Source organism: Canis lupus, chromosome 28 (assembly GCF_011100685.1).
Source record: "Canis lupus familiaris isolate Mischka breed German Shepherd chromosome 28, alternate assembly UU_Cfam_GSD_1.0, whole genome shotgun sequence".
Taxonomy (NCBI): Eukaryota; Metazoa; Chordata; class Mammalia; order Carnivora; family Canidae; genus Canis; species Canis lupus.
In genome coordinates this window covers 15,604,255-15,629,325 of record NC_049249.1, presented here as the reverse complement: position 1 = coordinate 15,629,325, position 25,071 = coordinate 15,604,255, and the positions used below count along the sequence as shown (strand labels likewise).

General features: G+C 39.5%; 1 protein-coding gene across 5 annotated transcripts in view; it reads right to left on the bottom strand.

The window, feature by feature from the left end:
* Window positions 1-25,071, bottom strand: part of CNNM2 (cyclin and CBS domain divalent metal cation transport mediator 2) — a 149,368-nt gene that overhangs the window by 76,948 nt on the left and 47,349 nt on the right. Inside the window, exon 2 of one of the 5 annotated variants that reach the window (XM_038578665.1) lies at window positions 19,746-21,009. The exons of the other annotated variants lie outside the window; for them this stretch is intronic. Coding sequence (XP_038434593.1) covers window positions 21,005-21,009 — 5 coding nt within the window. The 3' untranslated portion in view covers window positions 19,746-21,004. Of the gene's footprint in view, window positions 1-19,745; window positions 21,010-25,071 lie in introns of those variants that run through there. 5 annotated transcript variants of the gene reach the window in all.

Sequence of the window (25,071 nt, the reverse complement as noted above, 5' to 3'; positions counted from 1 at the left end):
TCCCTGTTCAGATTCTCTCTCTCAAAATGCAGCCACTACACTGTAAGAGTCAAGTTACACAAAGGCCACGTGCAGGTGTTTTGGTCAACAGTCTCAGCTGAGGCCAACCTTCATCTCATAATGCCCACAGATTCTATGAATTTCCAACAGGGCATTGTAGGGATGGCTTGCTCTGTACCCTCAAGTTTAGGGCTCCTGCTCAGAGCCCTCAGAAGGCTAGTGATGACTCAAACAGCTAGGGCCTAGAGTCTGGAGACTTCATTTAAGTATCTGATAACTGGGCTAGGATGAATTGAAGGTTGGCCTCAGCTGAAAGAAAACAAAAAAGAGAATACTATCAAAATAATATTTGAAAAGAACACTGGTCTTCAAACTAAAATGGCCCACTTGTGACCAATACAATGAATTTTAAAAGCTGTATGTCAAGACATATCACTGTAAGCAATCTTCCGAAATACTAAAAACAAAACAAAAAACAGTCACCTACAATGGATCAAGAATTAAGGTAAGACTGGTCTCCTCATCAGTAAGACTAGATGCTAGCAGACAATAAACCAATCCTTTAAAACTCTCATAAAATTCTTTTCATCCTGGAATTCCATGCCTAACCCAACAGCCATCACATGTGCAGTCTGAATAAAAGGACCCAGAAAGTGTATTTTCTTCACATCCTTCCATACAATGGTCCTGAAGTATATGTTCCATTCAAAATCTGCGAATATGGCAAGAAAGGAGAGGGCACGGGATTTAGAAAACAACCTAACATGGGAAAACAATCACAGGAATTCACAGGACAATAGCTATGAAAAAGGTCTATAGTACTCAGTCCAGTTTGAGGCAAAAATGGGCTCCAGCAAGATTTCAGGGAGGGGAGGGAAAATAGAACTCAACAGATTATGTAACAGGGAGTCCGAAAATAATTGAGGATAATAAAAGGCAAAGACCTCAAAGAAAAGCAATTAGGAAAAAAGCTGGGGGGGGGAGGGCACCTGGGTGGCTCAGTCCATTAAGCTTCTGCCTTTGGCTCAAGGGATGATCCTAGGGTCCTGGGATTGAGCCCCAAATAGGATTGAGCCCCCAAATAGGGCTCCCTGCTCTGTGGGAAGCCTGCTTCTCCCTTTCCCTCTCCCTGCCACTCCCCTTTTTTGTGCTCTCATTCTATCAAATAAATAGAAGAAGAAGAAGAAGAAGAAGAAGAAGAAGAAGAAGAAGAAGAAGGAGGAGGAGGAGGAGGAGGAGGAGGAGGAGGAGGAGGAGTCTTGAGAGGGCGAGGAGAAGCACTCCCCCCCTCGTGTCTTCTTCTTCCCTCCTCTTTCTCTTCAGAGGAGAGAGAAGCAGCAGTGGCAGCAGGTATATAAGAAAGGATATGTAATACATATAATACTAGGATTAAGTAAACAATATTTATATAGCCATAATGTGAATTTAAGATATTATTTTTAAGTGATCTCTACAACCAAAATGGGGCTTGAACACAACCCTGAGATCAAGAGTCTCATGCTCCACAGACTGAGCAAGCCAGGCACCTCCTATCCAACGTTTAGATTCAACCTATACACAAATTAAAGTAATAAAAGGTAAAAAGAAAAATGTCACAACTTTGGAGTACAAGAAGGAGAGGAAATAAAAAGGCAGCACTACTGTTCTAACTACTGAAAACAGAAAAACAATAAAGAAAAAAAAATCAATGAAACCAAACTTTGGCTCTTTGAAAAGGTCAATGAAATTGATAAATCTGGGATCCCTGGGTGGCTCAGCGGTTTAGACCCTGCCTTCGGCCCAGGGCATGATCCTGGAGTCCTGGGATCCAGTCCCACGTCGGGCTCCCTGCATGGAGCCTGCTTCTCCTTCTGCCTGTGTCTCTGCCTCTCTCTCTCTCTCTCTCTGTCTGTCTCTCATGAATAGATAAATAAAATCTTAAAAAAAAAAGATAAATCTTCAGCAATATGAGGAAAAAAAAGATCTAACACAAATTATAATATCAAGAATGAAAAAGGATTTCATTAAAGAATCTTAAAAGGATACTAAGATATTAAAAGCGTAAGAGAATACTACAAACAACTCCACAAATTCAACAACTTAGATGGACCAATTCTTTAAAAACTCCAAACTATCAAAACTCATCTAAGATGAAATACATAACTTGAACAGTCCCAGAACTAATAAAATTGAAAAATCTCTAGGCTCAGATAGTTTCACTAGTGAATTCTACCAAATGTTTAAAAAGGAAATAACACCAATTATTAATCTCTACTGAAAATGAAAGAGTAAGGCACACCTATCAACTCATGTTATGAGACCACCATTCACCTGATACCATAGCCAGAGAAAAACAGTAAAACTACAAACCAGTATCCCTTATAAAAATATATGCAACATTCTGCAAAATATTAGCAAATCAAGTCCAGCAATAGATAACATACTCTGACCAAGTGGGGTTTATTCCAAGAATTCAAGATTTATTCAATATTTAGGGGAAAAAGTACTCTACCATATTGACAACCAAAAGAAAAACCACATGCTCATATCAGATGCAGAAAGAGCATGTGATAAAAAAAATCCAGTAAACATTCTTGATTAAGAACCCTCAGCAAACTGAATGTAACTGAGAACTCCATGAAGGGCATCTACAAAAAACTTAAAATTAACATACTTAATGGTGACTGATTGCTTTCCAAGGTGCAAGACAAGGCAAGGATGAGGCTCCTCTTCAACAGCATCCTAAAGTCCTACTCCATGCAGTAAGGCAAGAAAAACCAAGAAGTACAGATTGAGAAAAAAAATTTTTTCCCTATTCATGACAAGATTATCTGCATAGAAAATTCCCATTTTAAAAAACCAGAACAAAAACAAACTAGAAGAGATCACTGGTCACCAGGGGTTGGGATTGATGTAGGATATGACTGCAAAAGGATAGCACAAGAAGATTTTCAGGGTGGTGGAATGGTTCCGTATCTTGATCACAGTGGTTAACCAAATCTACATAGTCAGTACACCAAATAAAGTCAATTTTACATATCCTAGAAAAACAATTCTATTCCTTCTTCAATGTTATTATTCAATCATGCTCTCCTAAAGAGATCAATACAGTGAGTCGTGTTCCAAAAACTTAAAAATCAATGTAATGCCTACCATTTCCCCAACCTTCATTCCCAACAGATGTAATACATTTCTAACAAATTACTGAAGAACATTATGGCAAATTAGTCATCTCAAGCTAGGCACATCTAATTCTGACAATATATAGTATATATAACCTGCCAATTTGCTTAAAATTTTCTGCCAACAACATTATTTTAAAGGCATAACTGAGTTAGCAAGGAGAGTAAGTGCCAGAAAAGCAGAGGGATAAAATGCCAGATGTACATGAGCTATGTACCACCACCACCAAACCCCCCCACCAACTGGGATGATGGGTATGGAATAAGGTTTCAAAAACCAAGTGGGAACAAGCAAAGTATGTTTGATGTGGTGGACAAGTATTCAATATCCATTCTACTTCCCTTGTAGGAGGTCTACTCTGCACTATAGAGACTGGAGAATTAATGATTTCCCAGACCCCCTAACAGCTAGAGGTTCCTTTTTTTTTTTTTTTTAAGATTTTATTTATTTATTCATGAGAGACACGGAGAGAGGGAGAGAGAGAGAGGAAGAGAGGCAGAGACACAGGCAGAGGGAGAAGCAGGCTCCATGCAGGGAGCCCAATGCGGGACCTGATCCCAGGACTCCATGATCACTCCCCAGGCCGAAGGCAGGTGCTAAACTGCTGAGCCACCCAGGGATCCCCCCAGCTAGAGGTTCCTGATGTCATTTAGGTTCCACAGATCATGCGCACTAATATGAATTTGAGAAGTGAAATAGAGATGAAGACAAGATTCTGCTTCTTTGGCAATGGACACAGTCAAGCCATTTGATTTTTCTGCAGCACCATTAGCAGACTCTCTTAAGTGTCTAGTAAATAGCTTCACAAGTCTCAAGAGGTAAGGCGTGAACTCTGGTGTGAATCAAAGAAGATGAGAGATGTCTGGGTGGCTCAGTGGTTGAGCATCTACCTTTGGCTCAGATCGTGATCCCAGGGTCCCGGCATAGAGTCCTGCATGAGGCTCTTCACAGGGAGCCTGCTTCTCCCTCTGCCTATGTCTCTGCCTCTCTCATGAATCAATAAATAAAATCTTAAAAAAGAAAATCAAAGATGAGCATGGTTCTGGAATCAACAGCATTAGCTGAAGCTTCCTGTCCTGGTGGCTTCCTAGCCATGGCACTATGGTGCTGTTGTGTGGTCTTTACAACCCCAACTGAGCAGCACTTTTGTTGGCCCAGTTTTGTGGTGTGGCTTTGGGAATTGTTCCTAAGGACTCAACCCTGCTAGCTCCATAAGGGTGGGTAACCTCTGTTTTGTTCATCAATGTGTCCCCCAAGATCCCAGAACAATGCCAGCGCACAGATATTCAGTAAGCATTTGCGGGTTGAATGAACACAGCTAGAATCTATTTCTTCAAATCTTCCAACAATTTTGCAGTCATTTAATGCTTTATAGTAAGTAAAAAGTCTTCTATTTCAGCTTGCTTTATAGTAAACCCTCTCCTGCTTAAACAGTTCCAATTTTATGTCTGCAAAGTCACAACTTACATAAAGAGGAGAGTAGCAGCTAATATCTACATAAAGTCTGAACCTTCAAAGGGACATATCTTTAGGAAGAGTCAAATGCAAAAAATCTGCCCATTAAGCAAAGTGAGATGCTAAAGATGCTGCCTCTAGGCTCTATACAGGACAGAGATCTGCCCTAAAAATATTTAAGAATGGGACCCACACTCCGTACAGGTCTGAAATTTAAGTTTTTATTACCTGAGTGGTCCTGGAACCTGGAAATCAAGCAATTAACAACAGAAAACACTTCCTCAACCAAAGCTACACAGGATTCCCATAAAGCTCTCCTGCAAACAACAACAAAAACTCACAAAACCATAATAACAATAGACAAAACAATCTATTTACAAGCGAGAGGCAATGTATGAGACAAAGTTAGAATTCCAAAATTCAAATAATAGATTTCTCTTCAGAAAATAAAAAAAAGCTGCAGTAGTCCAAGCTTTTGACCAATTAAAGGGTGAAATCAGATAAACTAGCCCCTGCTGGTATATAAAGACCTCATCTCTCCTAGGTAACAACAAAAGTCTTAAACTTCTTCCTAAGAAGGGATCAGCTTTACAAAGTCACATGGCAATCCTGAGGAAGTTAGGCAACAGATGTCCAGCCAAACCAAATCAACCAAACCACTCTGGCCAATGGAAATGTCTAAGACATGCCATCCTACCAAAGCTTAAACTGCATGAATTTCTCAATGTATGTAAGAAGGAAATGTAACCATCAGAAATCTAAATACTATGGTAGGTTCAAAGGGAGTATGCATAATCCATTCATTCAATGATCATTTTCTGAGTATCAAGTTTGATAAGCTAGTTACAAAAATGATTAAGACAAGGACCATGTCCTAGAAGAACAAGATACAGGATATGGGATTTACTTTTAGTCAAAAAGACCTTTTTCATAAAGACTGATTATCCTCTATCTTGCACAAACTGATCTACCCATTGGTAGGGCAGGAATCACCTGTTTTCCACTATCAAACATCCTTCCTGGAGCACATATACCTGGGGAGGCTATAATTATGACTCCCATTTTCTAGATCAGGAAACTGAAGCTCAGTGAGGCTAACTTGATTTGCTCAAGATAGATCCCACAGTTGGGTAATGATAGCACACACAGAGGATCAAACCCCAGACTGACACCAAACCCTTTGCTTCTAACTAGTGGCATCCGTGCGGCAGGCCTAAGAATCTGGGACTGGCAAGGAATCACACTCCTGCTCTCAAGTAGGTAGACAGTATACCACTTAACCTCCCAGGCCACCCCTCTGCACATACTCTCCCCCCTCTCCAACCTCACTGATTACTATTCTAAAAAGGAAAGGAAATGGGAGTTTGTTCCTTATTTAAGACTGCCCAAAAAAAAAAAAAAAAAAAGACTGCCCACCACGAAGCCTGGTACTTGAGCAAAATCTTTGATGAATAGTTTATTCTGGGAGCAAGAATGCTAAGGTATGTGACTCTTGCCCTCAGAAAGCTTAAGTTTAGTTTATGCCCAAAGAGGACTTGCTCAAACTGTCCCCATATATGTAGCATGTTCAGGGATTACAACACAGATGCACATACATGTCAATGTGTGTGGTAGATCTAACAGCCATGTAAATGCACATATACAGAGAAAAAGCTGTAGAATTTCTCAAAAAGAAAAAAGTCCTAGTAGTTTCAATCTGCTTATTAATAATGTAATAATTCATATACCTGAGCTAAATGTATCTTTACTTGATCTAGGAGGAAAAAAAATAAAAGTTTTACTAAATACAAGTACCAATATAACCAAGACATCAATGGTTACTGATTCAACTATTACGAACTCTTTCAAAGTAGCCTCAAGCACTTTCAAGTATCATTTACATGCAAAAGCAAGGCTCAGGTAATTGCAAATTCCTTAAGGATACTAAGTAACACATTATGGTTCAAGTGTTTAATGTATATATATATGTGTGTGTATGTGTGTGTGTGTGTATACATACATACATATACAAATGGTAATATACATTGAAAAAATACTCATTTTTAAAATTTTTTTTATTTTTATTTTTTATTTATTTATGATAGTCACAGAGAGAGAGAGAGAGGCAGAGACACAGGCAGAGGGAGAAGCAGGCTCCATGCACCGGGAGCCTGACGTGGGATTCGATCCCGGGTCTCCAGGATCGCGCCCTGGGCCAAAGGCAGGCGCTAAACTGCTGCGCCACCCAGGGATCCCAAAAAATACTCATTTTTAAAGCTAGTTTAGACTGGCCTTCCCTCTATTCTCTCAAACTTTCCAAATTAGTATGGCTTTATTATGCGTAATATAATTTAAGAAAAAAGTAATCAAAATTCTAAGAGTTCAAGCCAAATATAAAAGGGTGGGAGATCCGGACGCCTGGGTGGCTCAGCAGTTGAACGTCTGCCTTCAGCTCAGGGCCTGACCCCGGGGCCAGGGATCAAGTCCCACATCAGGCTCCCTGCGAGGAGCCTGCTTCTCTCTCTGCTTGCATCTCTGCCTCTCTCTCTCTCTCTCATGAATAAATAAATAAATCTTTAAAAAAAAAAGAGTGGGAGAGCAACGGAATGGAGAAAATTCGATGGCACAGTTCCAATCCTGACATCACACAGCACCATTTAAAAAGTGAGGAAGTAATCCAAAAGAAATATTAATAAATATCCATTTTAATCAAGGTCTTATTTTCTTCCATTAATTGTTTCCATCCTGTTTTAGTTAGGAAGAATTTCATGAGGGGGACAAAGGAAGGAAAAGGAACATACTCTTTTATAGTTTCAATTTCCTAGAACCACAACAGAAAATATAAAAACTGGGTCTCAATCCTGGAGATCTCTTTTTTCTCCTCAACTGTAATGAAGATTCTCTAGTTCTCCATGTAGCTTGGGGGACAAGGTAAAAGAAATGAGAAAGTGGATTTGCACAAAAGGTCTTTAAGGCACTTGCACATTAAGACGAAAATACTGGGGGATCCCTGGGTGGCTCAGCCATTTAGCATCTGCCTTTGGCCCAGGACGTGATCCTGAAGTCCCGGGATCGAATCCCACATCAGGCTCTTTGCATGGAGCCTGCTTCTCCCTCTGCCTGTGTCTCTGTTGCTCTCTGTCTGTCTGTGTGTGTGTGTATGTGTGTGTGTGTCATGAATAAATAAAATCTTATAAAAAAAGCCAAAAATGCTCCCTTCACACCTCACAAATTAAAAAAGGCAAAGAGAATAGAATATCAAAATTACACTAAAGATCACTCTACTCCATTACAGAAATCCATATAAAAAGATCAGTGAGCAATGTTCTGGATGATAAAGTGGGCTCGTTCTTTCCTCATCTCTTTCACTGGCCTTGTGCCCGGTCTACCTGAAAGCTTAAGGGACAGGAAATATAGGGGATGTTATGATTGTCATCATTAAGGTATACTGTTCTTACAATCACAAATTACCTTTTGTGAACCAGGAGCCCCAGAGTTTAACAAATCAATTGAAGAGGACATTAAAAAGTCCCAAAGTATTCGTAAGTGTTTCATTTTCTTAGTGTAAGTCATGACTCACTTCTATTTTAAGAACCCACATATAGCAGATATTTTTTTTCTCCCCTAACATCTCAGGTAAGGCTAAATAAAAAGGTTTTATTTGCAGAAGTAGCCTCACAAAAAAAGGGAAGGAGGAAGAAAAGAAGGAAGATCACAGTTAAGTTTTTAGAAGACACAAGAGTCCCTCACCAAGTGAATACTCTTCTTCAGGAACTGTTCAGAATGGCTAAAGATAATGGAAGGTTTCCCTGCTCATCCCGACCATTTGCCTGGGCTTGAGCAAAGGGTTTTGTCTTACTTATACTGATACAGGTGAAGGGGGACTGTTAAACTTACTTTTATTAGGTTTACCTAGTAAAACTCAATATTCAGAATTAAATTTGGACCTGTCTAGTGCATGAAAAAAGCCAAGAAAACAAGAAGAGAATCACACTGTACAAAATGAATAGTATCTTTCTATAAGAACCAATGTAATTTGGCAACCAGGGTTACTATAGGGAATTTCTTACTCTAAATCCTATACCCAGGACCCCTAATCTTTTTAAATTTTTAGGAGTCAAAATCATCCCTTTTGAAAGGACTCATTCACAAGGGACTCCTGGAGCAGCTGAAGAGAATGAGCAAGTTCAGTCATAAAAATCATGAAACCCTCACTTCTTGGAGTATATTCTCATTGATCAAAACTCCATGATGGTTATGATGCCGGATTCAAGAGTCTTGTTTCTAATTATGGATGGAACGATTGCTTTCCTGAATGCTATTTTTGGGTATAGTTAACAATTGCTGGGAAAAAAAATAGGGAAATTAACGATCAAAGAGAATTTCAATGCAAAATACTTCAGTCAAATTAGTAAATAAAGAGCTGAAGTCTCTGGAAGCTCTAGGTAGGCTGCTGAACCTAGATATGCCCGAAAGTTGTATGCCATATTATATGTATCATATGAGCATTCTTCTGGGGGGAAAGTCCATACTTTTTAATAGAATTCTCAGAAAGATATACCAACTTTTAAAATAATTGTAGCCCTAGGGGATTCCTTTGAGGTCAAATGAAAGTGCTTTCATTGTATGTGTCTGGTTAACTGTTATTTGGATCAGTAAGTATTCACAGGTTTTAGTCTAAAAGTTGTTAATGCCACTGACTGCAGTAAGGGCTCAGAGGCCTTCTGTCCAATGCCTTTTCAATTTTCTAAGTCAATTAAGTAATCTGGTGCACACAGTGGTTCATAGCAATATAGGCTCCAGACTTCTCTACTGCCATAGTTCAGACCTTCACACCAGTGCCTCACAGAGAAGCCAGGAGAATCTACTAGAGCCTCAAAGTTGTTTATAATTTAAGAGGGAAAAAACGATACTACCTGTAACACACATTTCATAATACAGCTGTTGGGAGTGACAATGTTGAACCAAAGAAGCTAATATTCACGATATACTGGTGCCATTTTGATGCCAGTTTCAGTAGTGATGTAATAACACTGCCAACACCTTGTTCTCACAAAATAATAACATTAAAAAACCACAGCACCTCCCACAGGAGGCTTCTTATGTAATTACAACACAGCTAAGGACACCTGTACCTAGAAATGCTCCTTATAGAGCACCATCTCATCTCTCAATCTCTTTCCACAATTCTACCCCAACTAATCTATCTCCTCCTCCCCATCAGCTTTTTTACCCCAAAGTAAAACACTCATCTCCCTGTTTTATCCACCCTCCTGTTCTACTAGTTCATTCACCACAAGCTAGGTCTGAGATCACTTCTCTAGGTAGAAGGAGACAGGAAAGAAAGACTACTATAGACTAATAATTTTCTATTTTTGTTTTTCACCTGTCACATGTATATGGCAGTGATCTTCGTAAACTTCTAAAATACTACAGAATTATAGTAAGGTAAACAATCACCAGTTAACTCACGAATCCTAGTAATGAATGGACTTCCACTGAGACTCTCCATCCTTATCATAAATACAAAAATTTAGTACCAAGTAACCAGAGTCTCAAATCCAGTCATCCCATTACTCACGTTTAAGAAGCCAGAGGAGGCAGTCCTTATCATTTATCTGGTAAATAAATCTTGCAGCTTATTTTCAAGACTCTTACTCTCTCTCTCTCTCTCCCCCCTCACCTTTTTCTAGTGGTTCCTTCTGCTCAGCCTTTCCCCCTCAGTTCACACTTGCCTTACTCAGCCCCATCTGTGTGTATGCTCGTGCTGAAGCCCTCCCCTATCATTCCAAGAAAAATCCTCTCTTTTATATTTTCTAGCACTTGTTTACCTGGAGATGTCTATATCCCCTTCCTCAAGAGAAAGTCTCTATCTTTGAATCTCCAGCACCTGGCAGGTACTGGAGACAGATACTCCACTACATAGTGAATAAATGTGTCTACCACCTCTGAGATACTGGTTCATATTCTCACCCTTTTTCAAGACTTTGCTCCAGATTCTGGTTTTCTCTGAAGACTTCTCTGATGCACCTCTTCTATACAATCTGCTACTACTCTTACCATCTTAGCAGTTTTTTCCTTCCTTCAACAGATAGTCTCAGAGCTTCTATACAATCCAGGCACTGCCCTTAGGCCTGGGAATAAAGCACTGAATGAAACAGATAAAAAATCCCTGCCCTCGTGGAACATACATTCTAATTGGGGAATGGTGAGGGTACACCGAACATCTCATTCAATTTGAACTTTATTATAATTCACTTCTTTTGATTCTATATTGATTCACTTGACTGTCTGGAATCCTGTGGTAAATCATCTGCAAAAAAGCCACCAATAATCCCTCCTATCCCTGTAGGCATAGTACTGCTCCTTCTATCAAAAAGGTAGAGTTTACTTCCTTTCTACCTGAACCTGAGCTGACTTGTTTTGATCAAGAGATCTGCAGAAGTGACTGCTGTACTAGTTCTGGGCCTAGGCCCTAGGAGCTCTGACAGCTTTTACTCCCTTGGAAGACAGATACCATGTAAAGAAGTCCAGGCCATATAGCTAGAGAGAAAGAGTCTGAGGATGAGTAACCACATAGCAAGAGAGAAGAACCATGGCACTCTAGCTGCCAGTCAGCACAAAACCCTCAGACCTTTCAGCCCTGTCCAACTACCAGGTCAACACAGCCACATAAGTGAGCCCAATTAAAGCCATATGGAGCATGGAGGAGAGTCATCTCTGATAAATTCCTTGCCTGCCATATCATGACCGATAAAATGGTTGTTTTAAGCTTCTAAATTTGGATGTGATTAGTTAGCAATCATGAAGAAACTGCATTAACAGGACTATGCTCTTAACCACAGTCAAAAACACGAGTTTCTATATTTTATGACCTTTCATTAGGTCTATTAGGGTTAGGTAAAAAGTAAACATTAAGCCAATATTTGATGAATATATGTAAAACTAAATAAGAAGATTCTAGGAAGATGGAAGAGCAACAAGAATCTATCTTCCTGATAACACTTGTGGTATACAATATATAAACTTGCTGAACACACTATGGTGTACACCTGAAATTTAACATTGTGCTAACTAGACTCAGAAAAATTAAGTCATTTTTAACGTTAAAAAAAAAAATTTCAAGGTACCTAGATGGCTCAGTCAGTTAAGTACCTGACTCTTGATTTTAGCTCAAGCCATGGTCTCAGCATTCTGAGATGGAGCCCAAAGGACTCTGCACACAGCACAGAGTCGGCCTAAAATTGTTTCTCTCTTCCTCTTCCTCTCCCTCTCTTTCACCCCACCCTACTCACCCATGCAAAGTCTCTTCTCCTTTTCTCTAACAAATAAATAAAGCCTTTTTCTAAAAAAATCTATTTTCCTACCTGGATAACAATTGCATCCACAGAATGAAATCTGTCTGATGTTACTATTACTATTTTGGAACTCTAAGTCTTTTGAAAGCCTGCAACTTTTAGGCAAAGACTCAAATGGTAAATTGCCATTAGTTTCAGTCAGTTTTAGCTCTTAGTACAGTAATACCTACCAATCCTCCACCCCTAGACCCTTGGCAGGCAACTCTGAGGGTTCTTGGAACAGCACACATGCAGCTTATGGTAACAAGGGTGGGCAAGAAGGACAGTCTTCCAAGGATCAGGAATCTCTGTTCCGACTGCTGAATGCTGCCCCAGATCACAGAGTATAGACAAGGGGGTGAGCAGGCCTCATAGTTGCAACCTCCCCTCACTGCTGCAAGCCTCTCCTCTTCTGGCTGAAGTGGATTGCCAGGGAATTTATTTATTCATTTATTTTTTTTGCCAGGGAATTTAAAGAGCCTAAGCCCCTTTCTCCCCTTTTGGGAGCCAGGCATTAAAGACGTTAAAAAAAACAACTGCATATATGGAAAAAAAATAGAAAGTGACTGTGCATGTGTAGGCAAAGGCTCAGAAAAGACCTCAGCATACCTCAAGTTTATACCTCTGGCTGATCTTCAGCACAGAGACAGCTTACAATTTCAAAAAATAAAAGAATAACCAAGAAAAGAGAGCACCAGGAAAGGAGAAGAATCCACTTTCCAGAGTTACCACATGTGATTATTCAAATGTCCAGTGTTCAACAACAAAAATCACAAGGCATAAATAGACAGGAAAGTTTGAAAGTTTGGCCCAAACCAGGGGAGCGGGGAGGAGTGGGTTTCAACAAGAACTGTCCCTAAAAAAGACTTCTTGGCAAATATACTGAAGATTTTAAAACACATTCTTAAAAGATGTTTAAAGAACTAAAAGATGTGGAGAAAGTATAGAAAATGATATATGAGCAAAATGGAAATAAAGAGACAAAAAACCTAAGACCACCAAAAAACAACAACAAATCTACAGCTGAAAAGTACAGTAACTGAAATTCAGTAGTGGGATTCAAAGGCAGATTTGAGTAGACAAAAGAATCCACAAACTTGAAAACAGGACAATGGAAATTATCAAGTCAAAGAACAAGAAAAACGGAAGAAAAGCAAAGAGAACTCAAAGGAACCGTGGGATACCATCAAGTGGACCAACATGTGTATTATGGGAGTTCCCAGGAGACTTGGAGTAACATGAATATGAACATCCAAGAAGCTCAACAAACTCCACATAACATGAACTCAAAGATATCCGCACCAACACACAGGATAATCAAACTTTCAAAAAAGACAAGACAGAGACTCCTCAATGTAGCAAGAAAGAAGCAAATCTTCACTTACACAAAGGGATCCTCAGTACCTCAGTAAGATTATTAGATTCCTCACCAAATTTTGGTGGTTAGCAAACTGTGGGCGGATAGAATCAAAGTATTAATATAAAAAAACAAAACAAAACCCTATCAATCAAGAAATCTATATCCAGCAAAACTGTCCTTCAAAAGAGAGATATGGAGACATCCCAAGATAAACAAAAACTGAGAGGACTCAGGACCACTTGAACTGCCCTGTAAGAGTCCTGAAAGGTGAAGAGGACACTAGATAATAATTCAAAACCATATGGAGACTATCTCAATAATGGCAAATACATGGGCAATTATAAGACCTAGTATTATTGTTGTTTTTTTTTTAAGATTATTTATTTATTTATTCATAAAGACACAGAGAGAGAAGGGCAGAGACACAGGCAGAGGAAGAAGCAGGCTCCATGCAGAGACCTGATGTGGGACTCGATCCAGGGTCTCCAGGATCAGGCCCTGGGCTGCAGGCGGCGCTAAACTGCTGAGCTACCAGGGCTGACCAGACCTAGTATTATTGTAACAATGATTTGTAACTCCACTTTGTTTTCTACCTGAGTTATGAGACTAACACATTTAAATAAAAGACAATTTGCAGTGTATTACTGAATTTTGGTTTGGAACTCCAAATCTTGGATATATCATGTCATTTCCCGGTATCTACAAAGAAAATAGCTATTGAATATACAAAGGAAGTGAGAAAACAATTTCAATACTTGAAATACACATACCCACACACAAAAGTATACATGTGCATGTACACATGTGTGGAAGTGCATACATGTATATACACACACAAAAATAAACACAGAAGACAGTAATCAGGGAAATGAAGGACAAAAAGCCCTAAGGCATACAGAAAACAAATAGCATAATTATAGAAGTCTGTCTTTAACAGTAATTATTTTAAATGTAAATGGATTAAACTAGGGCACCTGGGTGGCTCTGTGGTTGAGTGTCTGCCTTTGGCTCAGGTCATGATCCCAGGGTCCCAGGATCGAGTCCTGCATCAGGCTCTCCACAGGGAGTCTGCTTCTCCCTCTGCCTGTGTCTCTGCCTCTCTATCATGAATAAATAAATAAAATCTTTTTTTAAAGAATGGATTAAACTCCAATCAGCAAGACAGATTAGCAGAATGGATAAAAATAGATGCTCCAACTCAATGCCATCTACAAAAGACTTACTTGAGATCCAAAGACACAAACAGGTTGAAGGTAGAAGGATGGAGGTGCACCTGGCTGGTTCAGTCAGTAGAGTGAGTGACTCTTGATATCAAGATTGTGAGTTTAAGCCCCACACTGAGGATAGAGATTACTTAAAAATAAAATATTAAAAAATAAAAATAATAAAAGGAGCATCTGGGTGACTCAGTTGGTTAAGCATCTGCCTTTGGCTCAGGTCATGATTCCAGGGTCCTGAGACTGAGCCCTGCATCATCAGGGAGTCTGCTTCTCCCTCTCCCTTCACCCCTCCCCCTGCTTGTGCTCTCTCTCACTCTCTCACAAATAAATAAAAAAAGAAAGAAAGAAAGAAAGAAAGAAAGAAAGAAAGAAGAAAGAAAGAAAGAAAGAAAGAAAGAAAGAAAAAAAGAAAGAAAGAAAGAAAAGAAAAGAAAGAAAGAAAAGAAAAGAAAGAAAGATGGATGGAAGATTATCCCTTGCTAATAGCAACCAAAAAAGTGAAGATGTGGCTATACTACTCTCAGACAAAATGAAATAGACTTTAAATGAAAAAGGTTACAAGAGACAAAGGATTTTATCTATTAATGAAATATTCAATGTAGCAATAAGATATAACTATAAACCCTTATGCACCTAATGACAGACGATCAAAAGCAGGGGCACCTAGGTGGCTCATTCGATTAAGTGTCCAACTCTTGGTTTCAGCTCAGGTCATGATCTAAGGGTTGTGTGATCAAGCCCCATGTTGGGCTCTGTATCTAAAATAAACAAATCTTTAAAACAAAACAAAAACAACAACAAATGAGACTGTAGTTTTTTGGCCTTTGAGAGCCATTCACTTTGGAAGCAAGGGACCACAAGGACTTCCTGTATCTAGCTCTGATGATGAGGAACTTGATGGGTAAAAAAAGCTTTGAGAATTCTCAATGATGTTTTAAGAAGAATTTTGGCTTTATTAGACAAAATAGGAAGATTTAGAGGAAGAGTCGTAATTAAGTTAAACATGGGGTGAGAAGAGGAATAACATGTTTCAGATAGAAAGGAAAAAATCAACTATTCAAATTCTTTTGGGGAAAAAACCCAAAAAAACAGACTAAACAATTTGGAGCAATTCAGAATTCAAGGTCTGCCAACATTTCCTACACAAAGCAGGAATTTGGTTCAACTGTTGAAGAAAGAAAAGATTCTCTTTCATGTTAGAAAATATTAGCAAAATTTGGTCTTTTTGTGTTAAAAGAGGCTATAATTCAAAAGAGAATAGTGATAAGATTATCACACAATTATATTTAAGTTATATTCTGGGCTTAGACTATCAGACATCTCATTGTAGAGATTTCCTAAGCCTGTTAACACATAGGTCTTCAAAAGTCACTAATAACATCAAAAAATTGTTTCCAGCAAAAACACTATATGCAGAGACTTGGGGCCACTGCTATAGCTTAAAAGATAATAATTCCCCAACTTAATGGCTACTGGGAACTAATAAAAATCTGGGATTCTGGGGGCAGCCCTGGTGGCGCAGCAGTTTAGTGCCGCCTGCAGCCCAGGGTGTGATCCTGGGGACCCAGGATCGAGTCCCACATCGGGCTCCCTGCATGGGGCCTGCTTCTCCCTCTGCCTGTGTCTCTGCCTCTCTCTCTCTCACTCTGTGTCTCTCATGAATAAATAAAAATAAATAAAAAATTTTAAAAATCTGGGATTCTGATCCTTAATATATTAAGATGTCTTTTTTTTTTTTTTTTTTTTTTTTTATGATAGTCACACAGAGAGAGAGAGAGAGAGAGAGAGAGGCAGACATAGGTAGAGGGAGAAGCAGGATCCATGCACCGGGAGCCCGACGTGGGATTCGATCCCGGGTCTCCAGGATCGCGCCCTGGGCCAAAGGCAGGCGCTAAACCACTGCACCACCCAGGGATCCCTATTAAGATGTCTTTAAAAGATTTTGTTTACTTGAGAGAATGAGTGAGCATGAGAGAGAGCACAAGCAGGGGGAGAAGGAGAGGGAGAAGCAGACTCCTTGCTGAGCAAGAAGCCCAACGTGGGGCTCAATCCCAGAAGCCTGAGATCATGACCTGAGCCCAAGGAAGATGCTTCACTGACTGAGCCATACAGGTGCCCCTATATAACATTCTATCTAAAGTCGTCTTACTGTTCAGCTTTCTTAACTTGGTCAGGTTAGCCTTGGCTATCCCATTAATTGTATGAACACACAAAATTTTAACTGTCTTCACTCTATCTATAAGGTACATTCATTTATTCATTTGTTCAATCAACAAGTGTCTACTGAGCAACAAATGCTAGTCAACAGCAGTCTGAAAATTTACTATCTAAGTGTTGTATAAAATGACAGGGTTAGATAAAAGTGCTATCCCTTTAAGGTCTACATATCCCTAATTACATAATAGAGCATGTACATCTACTACTTACCTGGAACATTAAGGAAAGCAAAAAACAAGTTTGTCACTGATAACATAAGAAGGACCTGGCTGGCTCAGTCAGTAGAGGATGTGCATTTAGATCTCAGGGTCGTAAGTTCAACCCCTACATTGGGCATAGAGCTTACTTAAAAATATCTATTTTATATGTGTTACATATATCATATATTTTATATATATCACATATATATTATACACACACACACACACACACACACACACACCTGAGCAAGTTTCAATCCCAGCAGCAAATTTCTAGCTCTGTTGCAAGTTCCTGCCCTACTGATTAAAGTCAGTATCTGTGTTAAACAAAGGTACACAAAAATGTGAATCTCTCTGAATTATGAAATGCCTGAAATGGTTAAATAGAACACCACAGATTGGTTATTTAAACTTAAGTAAGCTCATGTTTGAGAAACAACATTTTATGTTAAGCTTATTTGTAGAAGGCTTTCTATAACTTTGGTTTAATTAATGTTAATTTTCCATACACTCAGAAGTTTATACTGCAGTATATGTTTACTGAATGTAATACCAAGCACAAAACTGTACTGTAACTCAGTCACTGATGAGATTAAAAACATGTTCTCCAAACACTTGCCTGAAATAACAATGAAAGTATTGTCATCTAATTCAGAACTCAACAAAATACATTCATATATACCAGTAGGAACACCCTTGTTTCCAGCTGCTTACAAGTTCCAGAGTCATAATTAATACACTGATGAAAACAATTACTTATATCTGAAAGCCCTAAAGCCACAAAGAACTAACTACTAATCAAAGCTTTACAGTCTTGATTACACAGGGGAATGCAGTTAGGCCTAGCAAATAACCCAAAGGGGAGCCAGTTAATCTCTCCTGCAAATTGGTAATGTTTTTCCTCTCTTCTCTGCCAAATCCTTGAAGGAACACACTTCACATACAAAGATTCATTAAAATAGCCCTAAAAATACCTCATATTCCTGAGATTTAATCATTTTCATTTACCTAACATTCAATATGTACTTACCATTGCAGGCCCTGTGCTGACACTATAATAGACTGGTCCCTGTCCTTCAATGAAGGTTACGGTCTAATGGGAGAGATTCATCTAAAATAACTAGTGTAATAAATACAATGAAAGAACCTAACAGTGCTAAGAGAGACTCAGAGAATTTAATCTAAGAATGCAAGCAATATCTTCCTGAAAAGGGGGGTATCTAAACAGACATCTGAAGGATGTCAAACAGCTTAGATTTGTTTTCTGCACATTTGCACAGCTAAATTTTTGGAGGGGGTCACCAAATCAGTTCAACCATAGTTCCAGAATAGGCTGTTGTAAAATATTCAGCTGGTGTATTTAAAATATAAGAAAAGCATTTATGCACCTTTGCCCTATACCATCACCATGTGAATAATATACATTGGCTGGATCGTTAGTCCCTAAAAGAGAAATTACATTAAACAGATCTAGGTCACCCCAGTCATCCCAACCAAGACCATCCTAGATTAGCCAATACCCAACTCCCAACCAAGGTCAGCAAAGCCCCAGCCAACCATCCAACTACCACATGTGACCAAAAATGCTTACTGAATGCATATAATGTTTCCCAGGTGTCTCTTATGCAACTATATTATGGCAATAGAAAACTGATACAAAAAAAAAGAAAAAGAAAAAGAAAAAACTGATACAAGATTTTTTTTTCTTTTTCTTTTTTTTTTTTTTTTCTTTTTTAACTATTCTTTTGTCTTTTCTCTGGAGACTAATGAAGGATCTGTTCTCCCAAGTAAGAGAGTAAACCAAAAAGGACTCTGATCTGGGACCCAGAAGTGAAGGCTTTAACACAGGAAAAAAAGATGAAGAAAAGTCTTTTGGTTAATTTGTGAAGATTCAAGGCAACAAGCCAATTCCATTCTGGGTTTCTCAGAAAGGCCTCCAAAAATCTCTGAAGAACTGACAGATAACTTGATGCATTTCCGAATTCTGGTGAAGAATACAGGGAACCTGGGTGGCTCAGTCAAACATTCAAATATTGATTTCAGCCCAGATCATGATCTCAGAGTCGTGAGATCAAGCCCTTTCATGGGGCTTTGTATGGGACATGCATGGAGTCTGCTTAAGATTCTCATTCTCCTTCTGTCCCTCCCTCTCACCCTCTTTCTCTAACAAAAGAAAAAAAATTAAAATAAGCTAGTGAAGAATAGTAAGCAAACAAAAAGACCTATGGAAAATTCCAGGAAAAAGAAAGTTGTACTATGATCATGAGTCTTTTCTCCCGTTATCTGGCGCACAGTGAACAATCTTTACATGTTCACATTAATGTAAACACTCAACATATTAGTTTGATATAAAAAGTTAGGGAACACTTCCAAGAAAGTAACATCTAAAGACATCTGAAATCACGTCCTTAAGTTTTTGATAATTATATTTGGAGGATAAGAGAAGAGAGAAGTGTATGTGTGTGTGGTGGAGAGAGGAAGTATAAGGAAGGAAGAGCCCATCTTCCAGCATAAGAAGCCATTAAGGGCAGCCCAGGTGGCTCAGTGGTTGAGCGCCACCTTTGGCTCAGGGCATGATCCTGAGGACCCGGGATCGAGGCCCACATCGGGCTCCCTGCATGGAGCCTGCTTCTCCCTCTGCCTGTGTCTCTGCCTCTCTCTCTCTCTCGCTCTGTGTCTCTCGTGGATGGATAAATTAAAAAAAAAAAAAAAAAAAAAAAAGAAGCCATTAAGATCTGAAATGGAAATGAATCACAGTTTAACACCAAATTTTAGAAATATCACTTTAATAGCATAAGAAACACCTCAGAGTTGAAAGTAGTTAACTTTGGGGAATGGAAACTAGAAGGAGACGTGGTTATTTTTAATTGTCAACTCTGTATCTTTTTAAGCTCTATTAATCTTGCTATAAGTTAAAAATTTTCTCAATTTTTAACCTCATTAGCCTTTCTGTTCTCCCCAGATTTCTATTTTCACCACTTAGGTCTATTACAACTACTCATTTTATCCATTAATTTGTTCACTCAACTATTTATTGGGCAACTACTAATGTCTACTGTTTTTGATAAGGATACAGCAATGAAAAAAAAAAAAGGATACAGCAATGAACAAAAACCTAAGTCCCTGGTTCAGTAGAGGAGACAAATTAATATATCACACAATATATAATATTTTAGATATATTAAACATATAGATATGTCCAGGAATAAGTGAGAAGAGGAAAAATGTAAAATAAAAGGGACAGAGGTAAATAGAGCTATTTTACTTGCAATGGCGACATTTAAGCAGACGTTGGAATTCAATAAGGGAGCAGGCCATGCAGATATGTGGCAGAACAAAGGAGGTGGAGGGAGCATTTAGTACAAAGGCCTAGGCTGTAGGTGTGCTTAGTATGTTCAAAGAAAAGAAGGGAGACCAGGTTATATGAAACTTCATATACCACTATAAAAATTTTAGCTACTGCTCTGGGTGAGTTGATAAACTACTGATAGGCTTTCAAACAAGGAGTAATAGGAGCTAACTTATTTCTAGAAAGTTCACTTGTTGGGGTACAACCATTAAGAAAACTGTTTGCTGAAGCTCCATGCAAGTCCCACTTGTAGGTAGGTAACATAAACACATACGTATACTTGCCAAAGGACAGGTACCCATACATTTATGGCAGGACTCATAATAGCCAAAAGCCAGGAACTATCTGAACACCCATTAATAGATGGATAAAAAAAAAAATGTGGTGTATTAACACAAAGGATTAGTATATAGCAATGCAAAGAAACCATTCACCATTTCATGCGGCATCACAGATGATTCTCATGTGCACAAAGTTGCATGAAAAGTCAGTTACATATTGTAGGATTCCATTTACATACAGTACAACCTCAGACCCAACCAACCTGTGTTCCTGAAAGTCAAGACAGTGGTTATCCCTGGAGGACAGCGACTGGAAGGAAACGTAAGTGGCTGGTGACATTCTTTCTTGTTCTGGGTGCTGGTTATACAGTTCAAATTATTCAAATTCCTAACATGTACACTTTTCCGTATGTTTGTAATGTCAGTCAAGTTCTTTTTTAAAGCTCAATCTAAAAAAAAAAAAAAAAAGCTCAATCTGACTGCTGTGTGGAAAACGGGTCCTAAGGAGGCATGAACAGCAGAGGGTAGTTAGGAGGTTAATGTAATCACCCAGTTGAAGATGAAGGGGACTCTCAGGCAGTCAAGGCAGAGGTGGGGTGGAGTGGCCATCTTCTGGAAATACTCTGCACTGGAGTCAGTAGGATTCCCTGACAGATTTTAAGGGTGAGAGAAAGGAGGAAAAAAGAACACCGACATTTTTACCTCAGACAACTGGAAAAACAGAAGTGCCTTCACTGAGATGGGGAAGACTGCAGCAAATACTGATTTGGAGGACACGGAGAAACCCAACAGCTAGCTCTGAACAACTGCCATTTGAGAAGGCTCCAAGCAGAGCTGTTCAACAGACTGGATATAGGAATCAGGCGTTCAAGAAAGTTGGGGCTGCAGAATCAACTGGGAGGTGTCGGCAAAACCACACAGATGGTATTAAAATCAAGGACTACTGCAGCCAGGTGACTAAGTCACCTTGACAGAATGTGCTCTTGTCATAGGGGGAGGAGAATGACATCACACTCTGTCATCTTCTTCCCCAAACCCTTAACTCCTGACAAATCACTCTATAAACCTGACCGGCACTCCTTCAAATTGTCAAGATGATCAAAAACAAAAGAGTCTGAGAAATTGTCACAGCCAATCAAAGCCCAAGACGACACAGGAATACTATACAGGATGCAATATCCTGACTAGATACATTATGTAAAAGCTAATGAAATCTCAATAAAATAGGGATGTCAGTTAATGATCAAGTGGCAGTATTGCCTCATCAGTGTGGCAAGTGTACTGTTGAAGAGGTTGATAAGCAAATTGTGTGCAAGGATAGGTGGTGCCAGGATGTGGGAACTCTGTATTTCTTGACAATTTTCTTGTAAACCTAAAACTCTAATAGTTTATTGGAGAAGCAAAATGGGCCTGGAGGAGATCACCTACAGGGGGAGGAGTGCAGGCAAAAAGGAGGTCAGTAGGAACCAAAGACCAAGGAGTGTTCTGGAGACTATTTGTATCATTCCTCCCACTCCCCTATTTCTCTTATTCTTTCTTATCACACTGCCTTTTAACTGAGAGTGACCTTATTTCCACTATTCCCTCTAGAGCAGCACAGTCCAGGTAGACTTCACGGACAATGAGGAGAAATGATCTATATCTGGGCTGCCTGATGGAGTAGCTAGTAGGCACATATGGCTATGGAGCACTTACAAAACATCTATTGCAACTGGAGAAATTAATTTTAAAAAAATTTTTAAGGAACTTTAAGATTTTATTTTGAGAGAGAGAATGAGCTGGAGGGGCAGAAGGAGAGGGAGAATCCAAGCTAACTCCCTGCTGAGCACAGAGCTTGAGGTGTGGCTTGATCCCATGATCCCAAGATCATGACCTGAGCCGAAAGCAAGAGTCAGCCTTCCAACCAGCTGAGCTACTCAGGTGCCCCTTTATGGGATTTTTAAATTTATATAGCCATGTACGGCTACTGGTTATGACTAGGACAACAAACTCTAGGTCCAGTATCTCTTTATTTGATCCTTTTTCCTGCCCTTTTACAAGCAACGGTATTTCTGACTCCGCTCTTGATTATCTTGGCTCCAGAACATCTTTAAACAATGTCTGCAGCCAGACTTCACTCAGTCATGGTCCCTATCTTTCTATACCTACACAGTAGGACTATAAAAGGATATAAGTCTCCCAGTTGAAATGACCGCCTGTAATTCACCTCTGCCTGTAATTCAGGCCTCAAATATCAGAGTCCTGTGATTTAAGAAAAATTCTTAAGTGTGAATTTTCTAAACAAGAGAAGGGGGAAAAAACTCCTGGTCTTAATTATAAAAAGAGCTATTAAGGGCAGCCCCGGTGGCCCAGTGGTTTGGTGCCGCCTTCAGCCCAGGGTGTGATCCTGGAAACCCAGGATCGAGTCCCATGTCAGGGTCTCTGCATGGAGCCTGCTTCTCTCCCTCTCCCTCTGCCTGTGTCTCTGCCTCTCTCTCTCTCTCTCTCTCTCTCTGTCATGAATAAATAAAATCTTAAAAAAAAAAAAAGAGCTATTAAAAACTCACAAATTGGGGCGCCTGGGTGGATCAGTGGTTGAGCATCTGCCTTTGGCTCAGGTCATGATCCTAGAGTCCCAGGATTGAGTCCGGGTCCCAGCGAGGAGCCAGCTTCTCCTTCTGCCTACGTCTCTGTCTCTCTCTCTCTCTCTCTCTCTCTCTGTCTCTCATGAGTAAATAAAATCTTTAAAAAAACCTCACAAATTAAATACAAAACTATGAAAATATTCAAATTAATGATTGAATTAGTGAGATAAGTCATGTCCTTCTAAAACTAAACCACTGGGGATCTCTGGGTGGCTCAGCGGTTTGGCGCCTGCCTTTGGCCCAGGGCACGATCCTGGAGTCCCGGGATTGAGTCCCACATCGGGATCCCGGCATGGAGCCCGCTTCTCCCTCCTCCTGTGTCTCTGCCTCTCTCTCAATCTGTGTCTATCATGAATAAATAAATAAATAAATCTTAAAAAAAAAAAACTAAACTAAACCACTATTCACTATGTGAATGTGGTCCTAACTCACAGGTCCTACCACTTTCTTCTATTCAAGCAATTGTAAAATGTCCATTTGTACAGTGTGTCTTTATAGCCATTAGAAATAAAGACAAGATTCAATTAAGTTCTTTTCTCATTTTTATCATGGTAGTGTAATCTATTACTGCCAATTAAGTGGTAGGACTTCCGTAATAATAATAATGTAATAATCCAGAAGATCTAGAGTACACTTATATTTAATTCTCAAAGGTGACTGAAATAAATACAATTAAAAAAAAAAAAAAAAAGACCCACACACAGGCAACTCAAGGACCCAGAGATAAAGTCCTCAAAGCATTACAGAACTCCACTTTGAGAAACAAACTACTCCCAGTTGAAATACAAACATCCATGAGAGTGTAACTGATAAGAACTTCTCAAAATTTAGCTATCAGAGGCTTTCTACCTTGCAGTCACAAAAGAACAGCTTTGAACAAAATTGCTTTCACAGAGGTTAGGGTCTTTTTAAAAAATCTTATTAGAAAGAGGGACACCTGGGTGGCTCAGTCGGTTAAAGGTTAAACGTCCAACTCTTGATTCGGCTCAGGTCATGATCTGGGCATTGTGAGATGGAGCCTCACATTGGGCTCCACATTGGGCATGGAGCCTGTTTAATAAGAGTCTGTGTCTCCCTCTGCACTGCCCCCTCACCAACCCCTAACTCCTGCTTCAAAAATCTCATTAGAGGGCAGCCTGGGTGGCTCAGCAGTTTAGCGGTGCCTACGGCCCAAGGCGCGGTCCTGGAGACCAGGGATAGAGTCCCGCTTCAGGCTCCCTGCTTGGAGCCTGCTTCTCCCTCTGCCTGTGTCTCTGCCTCTCTTTCTCTTTCTCTCTCTTTCTCTCTCTCTGTCTCTCATGAATAAATAAATAAAATCTTAAAAAAAAAAAAAACTCATTAGAAAAAGAATCCTATAATGAGTCTCCCGATACGAATACCTACCCTCAACCTTTGCATACTGATAACTGGTCAAGTTTTAATAGTCAAGACAAGTCACATGATGAGGTTACCAGCAACATCTCAGAGTAGTGCCAAGCAAGGAAGTAGTGCAATGAAAGAAGTTAAAAGGGGCCCCTATTTATTCAGCCAATAAACATTTATTAAACCCTTACTATACAGCCAAGCCTAAGAGTCCCAAGACACAAACACAAGCTTCTTCTGAAGCTTAGTCTAGTGGGTTTGAAAACTAACCAATTATACAGCAGCGTAACTCACTACATAACAGGCAAGGTCAAGCCCCAAGGTAAGCACCTAACCCAGACTTGAAGGCTTAAGGCTGAAACATGAAGGCTGAGTAGCAAGTTGCCGAGGGCATCTTGCATTGCTCTTTGATCAACTCTATTGTCACTAATCCTAAAATTAATCCATTATCCCTCCAAAGACTTTGCAAATTTGAAATAAAATTAGTATAAGCATGACTTTTTAGTTTATTCTGGACACAAAATG